At 35.1% G+C, this 13,079-nt stretch overlaps 1 protein-coding gene and 1 long non-coding RNA gene across 3 annotated transcripts; both read right to left on the bottom strand.

Annotated features, from left to right (window-relative positions):
• Positions 1-1,242: 1,242 nt before the first annotated feature.
• On the bottom strand, positions 1,243-5,574 carry LOC120436413. 2 transcript variants are annotated; one of them, XM_039607414.1, is made up of 10 exons: positions 5,510-5,574; positions 4,785-5,417; positions 4,299-4,385; positions 3,375-3,890; positions 3,192-3,260; positions 3,001-3,095; positions 2,403-2,529; positions 2,135-2,252; positions 1,973-2,049; positions 1,243-1,833 (listed from the first exon to the last, which is right to left on the bottom strand). In XM_039607414.1, exons 4-10 carry the CDS (start codon positions 3,444-3,446, stop codon positions 1,720-1,722), a joined length of 672 nt encoding a protein of 223 aa, XP_039463348.1. In that variant the 5' UTR covers positions 3,447-3,890; positions 4,299-4,385; positions 4,785-5,417; positions 5,510-5,574; the 3' UTR covers positions 1,243-1,719. The 2 variants fall into 2 exon arrangements, with proteins under 2 accessions (XP_039463348.1, XP_039463352.1); XM_039607418.1 differs by lacking the exon at positions 3,192-3,260.
• Positions 5,575-9,286: 3,712 nt separating this feature from the next.
• On the bottom strand, positions 9,287-10,192 carry LOC120436466. The gene is made up of 3 exons (XR_005610458.1): positions 10,119-10,192; positions 9,427-9,501; positions 9,287-9,337 (listed from the first exon to the last, which is right to left on the bottom strand). It is a non-coding gene; the product is annotated as an uncharacterized LOC120436466 (long non-coding RNA).
• Positions 10,193-13,079: the final 2,887 nt, after the last annotated feature.

Below are 13,079 nucleotides of genomic sequence, written 5' to 3'. Positions count from 1 at the left end.
AAGTGATAGTAAACTTTGCACATTTTACTCTACTGTACTCTATATATTCCCATCTTTCACCTCAGATTACAGGAAAACTGTAAGAGGTGACGCAGATATTTCACTGGATTCTGACTCTGGGTGACCCCCACTCTTCACCCTGTCATCCACAGACAAATTTACTGTACGGTTTTTGAGAAAATTGATAGTAAACTTTGCACATTTTACTCTACTGTACTCTATATATTCCCATCTTTGACCTCAGATTACAGGAAAACTGTAAGAGGTGACGCAGATATCTCACTGGATTCTGACTGTGGGTGACCCCCACTCTTCACCCTGTCATCCACAGACAAATTTACTGTACGGTTTTCCTGAAAATTGATAGTAAACTTTGCACTATTTACTGTACTGTACTCTATATATTCCCATCTTTGACCTCAGATTACAGGAAAACTGTAAGAGGTGACGCAGATATTTCACTGGATTCTGACTCTGGGTGACCCCCACTCTTCACCCTGTCATCCAGAGCCAAATTTACTGTACGGTTTTCCTGAAAATTGATAGTAAACTTTACACATTTTACTCTACTGTACTCTATATATTCCCATCTTTCACCTCAGATTACAGGAAAACTGTAAGAGGTGACGCAGATATTTCACTGGATTCTGACTCTGGGTGACCCCCACTCTTCACCCTGTCATCCACACACAAATTTACTGTACGGTTTTTGAGAAAAGTGATAGTAAACTTTGCACATTTTACTCTACTGTACTCTATATATTCAAATCTTTGACCTCAGATTACAGGAAAAGTATAAGAGGTGACACTGATATCTCACTGGATTCTGACTCTAGGTGACCCCCACTCTTCACCCTGTCATCCACAGCCGAATTTACTGTACGGTTTTTGAGAAAAGTGATAGTAAACTTTGCACTATTTACTGTACTGTACTATATATATTCCCATCTTTCACCTCAGATTACAGGAAAACTGTAAGAGGTGACACAGATATTTCACTGGATTCTGACTCTGGGTGACCTCCACTCTTCACCCTGTCATCCACACCCAAATTTACTGTACGGTTTTCCAGTAAATCAATAGTGAACTTTACCCAAATTACTGTACTGTTTTCTGATTAAATTAAATCCTAATCTATTACTGAACAAAATGAGTTCATTCAAGTATTTACTTAACTACAAGAAATTCTTTCCACACAAAATTTAAATTTTCAAAACATCATTCACACACCACCTCAAGTAGCAACTTTAGTTTTAGACATTATTTATTCAGCGCTTAATTACAACAATATCCACCTCAAGGCACTTTACATAATAACTTAAACCTTACAATAACACATACAGAGAAACACCCAACAATCATATGACCCCCTATGAGCAAGCACTTTGGCGACAGTGGGAAGGAAAAACTCCCTTCTAACAGGAAGAAACCTCCAGCAGAACCAGGCTCAGGGAGGGGCGGCCATCTGCTGTGACCGGTTGGGGTGAGAAATTACATTTCTCATATTACAGATTTCTCAGATTACTATTATACATTTTTGATATATTGTTATTCATTATCTGTCATCACACAAATCAACACAAAAAATCAAAAAGGAAATACTTAAAATACGTGCTCAAAGCAAGAATGTTATACATATTGTGTTTTACACATGTGTTCCTCAAAACACCAATAATAACTATAAGCAAATTATTCTAGTACCTTTCACTGCATGTGGAATTAGGTTACACAAAGCACACACTTCCACTCTGTCTTCTGAGCGCTGCTGAGCTGTTCATTTGTCATGTCCAGGCATTCAGAATGGAACCAGCAGTTGCAGTTATCACACTGGATCTGTAAACAAATAACATCTGAGTTTTCATAAACACATGAAGTAAATAATTCTATGATTTCATAAATTACAATCCTTAACAACACAGAGTCAAATACTTTGTGGTAGATAACATAAAACTATTTTTTAAAAACACTATACCCAGTCAGTGATGGAGGGTCCTGGATTGGGTGGTTTCGCTGTTGCACACATGGCACAGTTGGTGTCACTGTCAAATACTAAAACATAAAATATATATATATATGTTAGTGTCAATCAGTTTGACACAAACAAATATGTCCACTTGAAAAAGAGATTACACACCTGAGGCCTCAAGTATTGTCTGTGCAAATGTCCTTCGTGCCTGGGCCATCTCTTTTTTTGTCGTCAAAAATGTCATTTCTGGTTTATTTGGGAATGCTTCCATTACTGCTTTGGCCATCTGAAATGAAAACAAAAAATAAAATTTAATTGAAAACATCTGCAAATGTTACACTTCCTATTTAAATAGTTTAACCTTTTGAGATTATTTTAACTTATCTTCTTATCTAATTTTACAGAACAATATTATTGCTTTAATGTGGTACCATACCATGATGACCATTACTCCACAGCTAGAACCATCACGTTGAAATGGATGTGTCAGTACTCCTCCTCGAAGTCTCACATTCACCCAGTCTGTTTTGTTGTAGCATGTCCTTCTCATTTTGAAGTATTCACTGTGTGAACATAATGTACATGACATTTATATAGAAATGAAAGATAAAAGTCACACAGAAAAAGAACATTCTCTACTTTTTCATAAATCACATAGACACATATAATACATATCAATGTGTTTTTAATGGCGTATCAGAAAGCCCTGTGCTCTAGATTATGTTACATGAAGTATCAAAAATAATAACATGTTCTTTGAAATCTACAAATGTTAACTGTGTCAAATGTCTCACTGCTTAAACACTGTCAGGGTATTTTTATTATTTAAAATTACATATGTGTGTAATTTTGAAGTAATTTTTTAAAATTCTTTAAAGAACTGATAACCATGGATTTTATTACACTTTCATCTACAACCATATGTTCACCTATAGAAAAAGACATCCTCTGTCCTCCTGTCACTTTTCTAATGGCATTACAGAGTACCTAATATTTTATGTTATTATTATATACATGTAATAACGCATAATTACCGGAATCTTTTGGCTGCACGGTCAGACTCTTCCTGCTCCAAAGAGTTTCTTGAAGGATCGACCAAATACAGACAGCTGTCATCTGCATTTATGTACTCACGATAGATATATAAATTTAAAAAGTACATAAATTATGAAGAATGTTTTATTGAAACAAACTTTTTTTTCACAGAAATGCTGCTTGTACTAACCAGAAACTTCCAGTGTACATTTCCAATGTTCACAAAGGATAAAATGGCTCGATAGTTGTCAAAGTTCACCTGTGACATATTAGGAATTACTTACAAATTTGCAACAATACTTTTTTCATTTATATCAAGAGATTGATAAAATTTAAAAAACTGAATTCTAGAATATATGAAATAAAAATTTACCTTGGACAAGCTTTGTCTCCTGATTAGTTCTCTCTCTCCATAGAGGATCACACCGCTCGTGTAGTGGTTCATAATGTAGATATTATTCCCCAGATTCAGCCGAATGGCCCAGTGGTGCAGGAGACTTTCAATGACCTGAGGAGTATAATAAATAAACTTTTATTACTTTGTAAACATGATAAATTTTTTGAATACAAAGGTTAATAAAGAGTTTTTTACTTAGGTATACTCAGTATTCAGTCATGAGGATATGCCTGGAATGTAGATCTAAAGCAGTACTTACTGAATGTGTAGGGAACAACTAATGTTCTGCCCCAGCTTTAACGTTATCCTTATGCAGTACTTTTGGGGGGAAGGCGGGTTAATACCTGGATTACATACCTCTCCAACAAGCCAGCTGTGTGGTCTAAGGGTCAGGAACTCACTGTGACGTATGACAAAGTTGTTACCTCTAATCTGAGATGGGACCACAGAAACAACAACTTCCGTTTCCTGTTGTTTCCACAAATATGCGACCTGTGTTTCAACAACACAATAGTAACTAAATAAAGTTCTAAAAATTCTTCTTAGGAGAGGTTTTAAATGTAATTTTTAAAAGTATTTTATGTACCTGACGCAACAACACGAAAACATCTCCAAATTTGACATAGATTTTAATGTAATTTATTTGAGATGTTAAACTACAATAAGAAATTAAAATTGAGTCAGTTACTGTTGTTCTTGTAAAATTAAGGCCAGTAACTTGTAAATGTTACATTTATTGTTGGACTGACATTTGTCATTTTTCTGTGATCTGTAATTTTCATTCATCAACCATACATATAATAAAATCTAATATATAATTACAAAAATATGTACTAACAAACTTGGTTTTTCAAACACATGACATAGTTTTTGAATTAGAGTTTGTTTGTGAAACATCACCTGTGATGCAGTGTCCTTTGTTAGACCGGTTGTGTTTCTCTCAAGGTGCTCTGTCCTTTCCAGTGTAGATGGAGAATCCTCTGGCCCCTCGATTTGTGGGTTGAATTTAAAAGAAAATATTTGTTACTGCTGTGATCATTTTAAGTAATGTTTTATTAAGGAAAACATGGCATTACCTTTTGCATGAATTACACGTTATTAATGCTGATATATTTCACATAATACTAACTAAGTGCGGTGTTTGTTGGCTTACAAAATCATAACAAATGAAGAAGAACAACATAGCCTGAATGTATTTAATGACTGCTACTTTTTGTGGCCTAATTTTTATTGCACAATTTGAAAAGGGTTATTCTATGCATCAAAGATGCTATAATTCTTCAATTTCACTTGTTATTTCATAATAATTATTTATTCATGCTGATTGTTATCATTTTTTTCTAACACTAAAGATAACAATTATACTTTAAAAATGGGTGTACTCACTGTCCTCCTGACATCAGAGAGTGGCTCCAAAAGGATCTCTTTGAAGGCCCTTTCCATTTCCTTCACGGTTGGATCATCATTGTTTACCAGGTGTATTTCAAATGGAGGACTTGTGGGGTTCTTATGTTTAATGTACTTTTTGATTGTGGTGACTACAACATCAGCACAAGTTGAGACTGGAAAGTTGAATATTCCAGAGCTCACTGCTGGAATGGCAACAGATGAAAATTTGTGCTCTTCTGCACATGTCATGACATTCAAAATACCTTTAGTTAAAAGTTTCTTTGCATGGGATATCATGTGCACTGTGGGGTCATTCTGCAGACACGGGCCTACCAAATGAATCAGCTTCATGCAAGGTAGTTTGCCTGCTGTGGTAACTGCAACTTGTCCAGCCTTTAATTTGCCATTTTTGGCAATGAAGACATCACTCTCTGCTTGGATAGTACGTCCTCCAGTAGCAGACAGTGCCTTTGCAAGTCCACCCATGTGAGAGAGACTTTCGTTAGCTGCATTCACAATTGCATCCACTTTGAAGGCACATAAATCTCCTTTCCATACTGTGACCGACACTTTATTAGCCATGTATGTTGCTATTTTTTGGCAAACGGCTATTTGTTCCTGGCTCTCATCCTACAAAGATAGGCACATGTCAATTTTCAGAGTCATTTATGACAATAACACACAAAACATAAATGTAGACTTTAAAACATATCTAAAAATACCTGGTTTTGACGAGCATCATGTTGTTTGTGCTGTTCCTGTTTAAAGGTTTGAACAGTGGTCTTCCTTTTATCTGTTAACAGATAACATTTTTGAATGACTTTATATAATAGAATATAATAGACAATAGAATATGGTCATCAATGACACAAACTTGTTCTGATTTGAGATGTATGTAACGAGTGAGCATCTGTCCTGCTGTTGGTGTACCATACAGGCACTGATATGACTGTGTATGAGTGCCTAGTCCCCTTAAAGGACTCTGTCCAACATTACATCCCAAGTAAACAGAGGAACTATGAGAGAAAAACATGGGCAGTATGTGATGCCCGGTCCAGCTGTACAGAGAACATGCTAGTGTACGATTGCAAACTTGCTTGCCTGCAGTCAGGGGACGCGAGCTGTGCTTAATACAGTAGGTCTCAAAAGACAATGATCACCCTTGAAAGCTTGTTTAATTCATATGCCCTTGGCCTACAACTGCTGAAAACAAAGCTGTACATGGTGTGACCAGCAAAAAGCAAAAAACCTGAGCTTCCTCCAGCACTTGTGTCACCTATGGACATGCATTGTTTGTCATTAAAGTGGGGGTTCACTAAGGCCCATGCCTAGGTGTAATACATTGTCAAAAAACATAAAAATTTCAGGTAATCAGTTAGAATACAGTTTGATAAAACTGTATTCCACGGATGATAATTTATAATTTATAATTGATGCTTTATAAATAGTCAAAGCAGACGCTTTACCCCAGAGGACAAAAGGAGTATGGCAATCGGGAGGACATCACAAGGTTTAATTATTGAAAATAATGGGAACATGATGACTTACCTCAGTTTTCTTTTTTCTTCAGTGGCAGTTCGGTCACTAACGGTGACACGTACACACCTTTCCGTTTAATGCGTTTGTCTTTCCATTTCTCCATTTCCACGCCGAAAAAGACTGTTGATTACACATACATACTTTTAGTGCTTACTTATTTTATCAACTCTTAATTCTACAGTCATAGCCAAATGTTTTCACTTTTTCTTAGTTTCTTGTTCTATTTGTATAAAACATCATTTTCATTATTAGGAAGTTATTCATACCTTTTGTCTTGATTTTTTCATGTCTGCATATTCAAGCAGGAGGGCATCATGCATTTTTGATAAATTTCCACAAAGTCATCAAGCCTTGTCAGTCTCCTTCTCTGGATACGGATTTTTTCAAATCCCACTGGCTTTTCTCCATGATTCCTTGGGTTCTGTTGTCTTGTGTAAAATTCTTAAATGCAATAGTACATTGTTTAAGTCAATATCTATGGATTGTAAATTTATATACAACTTATGTTTCTTTTTCACTTATTCTTCTCGCTATGATACCTGGTTCTTGGATTGCTGAATGTCACTATAGAGTTTACTGAGCTGCTGGTAAGCAGGACCAGTACCATGACGTCCAAGATCCCCTAAGAAGAATACAAGTAATTCAAAAACATAATTAAAATAGATAATTCAACATTTATCACATTTACATTTATTAATAAATGACAATTTATGATAGTAATACAACAAATAAAAAAATGTACCGAGCATCATTGATGACCACAAAGTTGCATGTGGTAGAAGGTGATTTACCAGACCGGCAATAAATTTGGGTGCATGAAAGATGTTTCTTTCACCCTCACAGTCCAGTGTTGCATTGTCAACAATTGCCTGGAAATGGGTCTTCAAGGGGGCATTCTGAACATCAGTCTGTAAAACAGATATATATCTATATTCAGTAAGTTATCAAAGCAAAGAGAAATTAATTATATATAATGTTATTGTGGTTTAAAATATATATATATTTTTAATAATTTAAATTCATTAATTCATTTGGGACATACACAAGTAAAAAAGTTATTAATAAGATTACTTAAATAATAAATCTTAGCTAACCTTGTAGTCCTCAGCAATCACAGTCTTTTCATCCAAATCCAGGGTCCCCTTTTTTGCATAAGGATTTTCAAGTTGTTGTAGTGTTTTGTTACGTTCCTTCCACTACAAGGACTGCAAAACACTATTGCTGCACTATGGACAACATCATCCATGTCTTTTAAGTTATCACAGCACGCAAGGAGCCCAAACACATGCATTCCAAGCCTGTAGTTCTCTGGAATGCTGGGAAAATGAACGAATGAAATCACTGTTAGTAGGGCCTTTACATTACAAATCTTGTATTCTTTTTTAATTATTGATATAAATGTACTCACTGTTTTTTACAAAGGTCCTTGGCATTTTTCATGACATGGCTCAAACATCGATGAAGAATGGGAATGTTGAATTGCTGTGCTGAATGCTGGCCAGTGAGTAAGACATAGTACTTCTGCAGCAGATCCTCTAGACTTGTTCTGCAGAATGTCATGGAAATGGATCGAAGGAGTACTAGGGATCCATCACACATGAACATGACAGGCCTGTTGTAGGCCCGATTACCAAATGCTCTTACCAGATCAGTCTGAAAGGCCTGCAAGAAGTATGTCACAGAGGCAGTAGTGTGGTCACATGTGACATATGTAGCAACTGGAAGAGGAGAAGCACCTTTGGATGGGTTTCTGACAACCAACTCATACACATAATATGGTGGCCTTCCAGCACTTTCTTTTCTTATTATACTTCCAGTGGCATCAAAGTACACAATGTCTTCTTTGCATCTTTGATGAAAAACTGACAAGGTTTTCTTAGACCACAGCATTATGCCCTTTGGATGCATCAGAATCTTCTGCAGTACGTCCTTTTCAGTGTCCTGATACTGTTGAATTATCTTTGTAAAGCTCATCAACTCGTTGGGATCTGCTCTACTGGCTTTTCTTTCAGACCATGCAATGTTTTTCAAGACTTCTTTTGTTGGAGCATCATCCCTGTTGCCAGATTGGATCACCTTTTGTGGCACTTTCTGTAAAGACTCCAAGTACAAGCTCCTTGGTAATTTGTTTTTGAGGAGTTCTCCAGCACTTTGACGTGATTGTGCACGCACAGGCCGCCTTTTCAGCTCTTTGTTATTATGGCAGACCTCACCTCCTTTAAAAAGCGACTTCTGCTTTCAGTGTCTCTTCGTCATAAACCACCACATCCACAGTAACAGGGCAGTCCTGAAATCTGCAGTACCCCATACACCTGAAAACCGGTGCCTTTGATCTTGAAGAGAGTTTTTTCACACTGTGTCTCCGAAATCCAAAACTGCAGTACGGATTAAGGGTTCTGATTCCACTAGCAATTATATTTGTCCACTGCAGTCCTTTAAATAGTCTTCCTGACTGATGTTGCCGTAACTCCTTCCATTCATTCTCATTTATGAAAAAGAAAGTTTTCTGCTGTGGCAAACCAGATGTGAAAATCTTTCTCCTGAACTGCTACTGTCTGTGTTGACCTTAGCTGATTCATCTGATTCATTCCTCTGCAACATACAGATATATATTTCAAAAAAATATATAAATACTTTCAATGTTTGTCACTACAGTGTCTCTATGAAACAGCATCATTATGTTACAATTTCACTAATGAACCCATAGTACAAGTAAGTGAATATGACTAAGAAATATTTATTTTACCTCTAAAGATCATCACAAAAGATTTTAACTTTAAATTTAAACTTTGGATTACATTTAAAAGACAAAATTTTAATATAATAATTACATCCTGATAGTGTTTAACAAAAATATAAACTCCGTGTTTTCTTTCTCTGTTGTGCATTAAAACAGCAAAAGTTATGAAATTACCTTAGCATTTGCATTTGAAGATGAAGATTTAGAGTCACTCTCGAGGATTGTGTGTCTGGGGTATGGATGCCGCTCTCTACAGTTTTTGAAGTGCATCCTGGGAAGAGAAAGCGTTTTCGTTAATTTACAAATTAATGTTTTTCCAAGGTATCACAATGTAATACTAAATAATATACAAATAATTACCTCTTTTCTTGAAGGTAAAGGTACATTTCCTACAGATTGTGGAGACTTTGGCGCAACAACAATGTCTTCCTCATTCTAACGAATCACAAATAAATTAAAACATAACAATTAGACTGAAATATCTGTATGTCTTTGTTAACATACATTATTACAAAATATTTTGAAAGGAATCACTATGTAATGACGGTTTTATAAGGGAAAAAATATTCAGCAAAGGAATATAGTACTATAATTATTGTAAATGATAAAGTAATATTCTGATTCAGATTTTGGAACTTGATTGGGCAATAACAAGATCAAATGGAGAAATTAGAAGGGTGGAAGACAAGGAGTGAAAAGTTAGTCAGCAGCAGGAGGATGAGTTGGTTACTCCTTTAAAGTGGAGGTCAGATCTGACACTCAGGTCTTTGTGAGGCTGTCCTGTGGGTGCTTAAGGCTCTACACCTCATGGTTTGGTGATTTGCTTTGGTATGTGTTTACTTGCTGTTAAGCCTATTGTAATCTACTTTCTTGCTCTCCATATGACTCATTATTACTCTGTTTCAAGATTTAAATTATTTTAAAGATGACATTTTGGAGTGAATTTGTTTTATTTGTATCTAAAAAGCTGGATCTCTACTATAGCTGGATAAGGTTGTCATAATGGCTTCAAAATTTTAAATCTGACAGTAAGTGTATGACACATTTCTTACAATGGAAGGAACATCATCTCCAAGTGTTGTCTCTGCAGTAGGAAAATCAGTCTGTAGCAAGGGACCCTCTACCCTGATGTGGTCTGTAAAAATATTTGATTTTTGCATAATAATTTTTATTACAGGAAGTTCTACCAAAGAAATATCTGTTCTTTTTTTTAAACTTTTTTTTTTTAAATGGAATAAATATAAATACTTTGTGAAAACACATTGCTTACCTTTTCATACTGCAGGACTGCTTTGAGAATTTTTTTCCTATTAAGACATGTATTAGGCACTCCCAAATCTCTTGAGACATTTTCCCAAAAGCCATGCACTTTGTGAATACTGTAGGTCTTTAGACTGGTCCCGGGTTCAGCATACTTGTGAATGACCTCTAATATATTTGGCAGGGATTTTGAAATTGTCCGTGCCTTTTATGTAAAGAGAACAGTGACATTAACACATCTTTGTTCAATCTGTATCACTTACACCACAATAATGTATCACATTATTTTTGTTAAATTACTTGCCTTTCCAAAAACTGAAAAAGTGCAGGTCCTGAAATTTTGAGACAAATGAAAATTAATACAAAGAAAAACAAACCATATGAACATATCTGTTATCCTGAGATCAACCTTGCAATGCTGATCAACAATAACATATGAAACAGCATAAATGTGAACTCTTCATTTAAGTTTAATAGACTTCAGAAAACATTTTGGGGCACTCCAAGTACCCACACTCTAGTGATGTCCAAAACGCATGATGCGGAAAAATCTTTTTGTGCATTTTTCTATGCCAACAACATAACTGGTAGCAGTTAGATTTTGGACATACAAGTGCTAACTAACACAGTCCTTTTAATGTTTATTTGCTAATACACTATCACTAAGTTCTAAGTTTTAAAATTCACAGTGCAAATTACTGTAATCAACACTATAGTTAAAAACACAAGCACTAATTCACTGTGTATAATACACATTCCCTACCTGATTTATTAGTATTAATAATGTTATACTCTGTTAGATATACATTTTGAGTGGCTCCTAAACCACAAAGACAAGCTGTTAAAGACCGTTGCTCTGAACGTATTTTACAATCATTATCACAATCACAACGACATGAAAGAGTCATTGTGTCAAGCCAATGAAAATTTAAATCTGGTAATACCCAGTGCAAATGCTTAAAAGAGAATTTATGACCTTATGTGACAAAAAGACTTTTGTGAGATGAGTTATTTATCATGGTGAACACTGTTACTTATTATGGTTGTTTTACAACTAATTCAACCAAACATGGATTTTGTTTTAACGTATTTTTTCAGTACTACAAAATGTTACATATCTTTCAATTATCTCAATGTGTTATCACTTCTTTTTCTTAATGAATATTTATATTTAAAAAAGATACAACATCAAAAGTTTTAACTACGCTTAAATGGAGTGTGTTACTTTTAAATGTACGCCTAAGAGTACAAAATCTAATCTTAGGTAGGCTATATGTTATATTTCTATATATATATGCTCCATCATCGGTTAGTATATCAATATTATTAAAGTTTTCAAATTCTAAAAATTATGATTTTAGACACATTTCTGGATGAAGACTATATACAAAGCCCAAACAATCTAAAACAATTTTCTATAATTAGACTGAGGAAAATAACTGGCATGAAATGGCTAGAATGTTCTCGTTTCTTGTTAATAGTTCAATTTTTAGTGTTAATTACTCACCTTTCCATTTTATTGTTGGTGGGTAAACCGAAAATTTTTGTCCACGTAGGCCTCGAAGAAAAGTTCAGTGTACTAATAATAAGTATATGTAATGACAGCGTAACCACATATAACCGTTTCCTGTCGCAATGAAAGCTACGTTATCTGTCCGTACGATGCAACGACTCAATAAATACCGAAAGATCAAAGGTGGGTTGGCTATATGTCATGTGACTCTTGTCCCACACATCAGTTTGCATTGAATTAACAAAAAATAATAATTTAATTCTAATAATGAAGCAAAAACTAAAAAATGTTAAGGCAATGTACAACCTTTTAATGTCATGTATAAAATATAATCAAAATAGTATTGGCAGAAATATTTCTATGAGTTACAGTATGAAAAAAACAAAAAAATGTATGAAACCTGCAATCAAAAGGCAAGATATTGTATAGGTAATTCATAATATTAATGTTAAAGACACTGAGTGTCAGAGAAAAAGACAAAAGCATATTGCTTAAAATATATTGTAAAAGATGTGATTAAAGACTTTCATATAAATTATGAGAATTGAAAATTGTTTTTATACCTCTAAGACTACTATTACTTATAGTAACATGAAAATTAACAAACAAAGAGGAAAATATTATTTTCTATTGGACAAGTGAGTGAGTTAGATTTTCAACGTTTGTGCACTTAACATATTTACTGAGACAATCAAAAATGAGCATGGAACAACATCTGTTGCATGCCATGGCATCCAGCTCTGTGTTTTCTGTTACTCTTGTCTTTCACGTGTCAAGCCTCATTCTATTGTCCAATGCAAAGGTAATTGGCACGTCTCTATTGGCTGATCTGGGGAACAGTAGACCAATCGCTTGCCTGGGATAATTTAAAAAAACAGCTCCCAGGCCAGGTTGGCTTCTGACTGTCTTTGAACTTTTGTTAGTAGGTGTCTGTGTGTGTGAATAGAGTGTTTGGGTGTGAGGCTGGACAGATAAGATCGGAGTACCCCAAACACATTCAAATGAGCTTTAAGTGTTAAAAACACTAGGTTAGGCAGGTGATGACACTTTTGTATCCTGTGACTGACCTTATGTGTCAAGCAGTTACACAGGCCTTTTGTTTTGCATATTATTAGATTTCCACTTTAGGGAAGCTGTTGGCATCTTTTTGTTTTAGTAATGTCTTTGATCTGGCTCAGCCGCCCGGTTCTCGTCCACAGCCTTTTTCTTTTGTTAAGCTTACTTTTATCAAGGCATGGTA

Source organism: Oreochromis aureus, linkage group 3 (assembly GCF_013358895.1).
Source record: "Oreochromis aureus strain Israel breed Guangdong linkage group 3, ZZ_aureus, whole genome shotgun sequence".
Taxonomy (NCBI): domain Eukaryota; kingdom Metazoa; phylum Chordata; class Actinopteri; order Cichliformes; family Cichlidae; genus Oreochromis; species Oreochromis aureus.
Note: the sequence above shows the minus strand (reverse complement) of the source record. Positions and strands in the feature narration are given on the sequence as shown.

What these genes read in the sequence shown, in the direction of transcription:
- LOC120436413 (XM_039607414.1), bottom strand. Translation starts at nt 3,446, where the DNA reads ATGAACCACTACACGAGCGGTGTGATCCTCTATGGAGAGAGAGAACTA. An exon ending in ATGTACACTGGAAGTTTCTG is followed by an intron (nt 3,096 to 3,191) that starts GTTAGTACAAGC and finishes ATCTATCGTGAG; the next exon opens with TACATAAATGCAGATGACAG. An exon ending in GTGGAGTAATGGTCATCATG is followed by an intron (nt 2,253 to 2,402) that starts GTATGGTACCAC and finishes TTTTCATTTCAG; the next exon opens with ATGGCCAAAGCAGTAATGGA.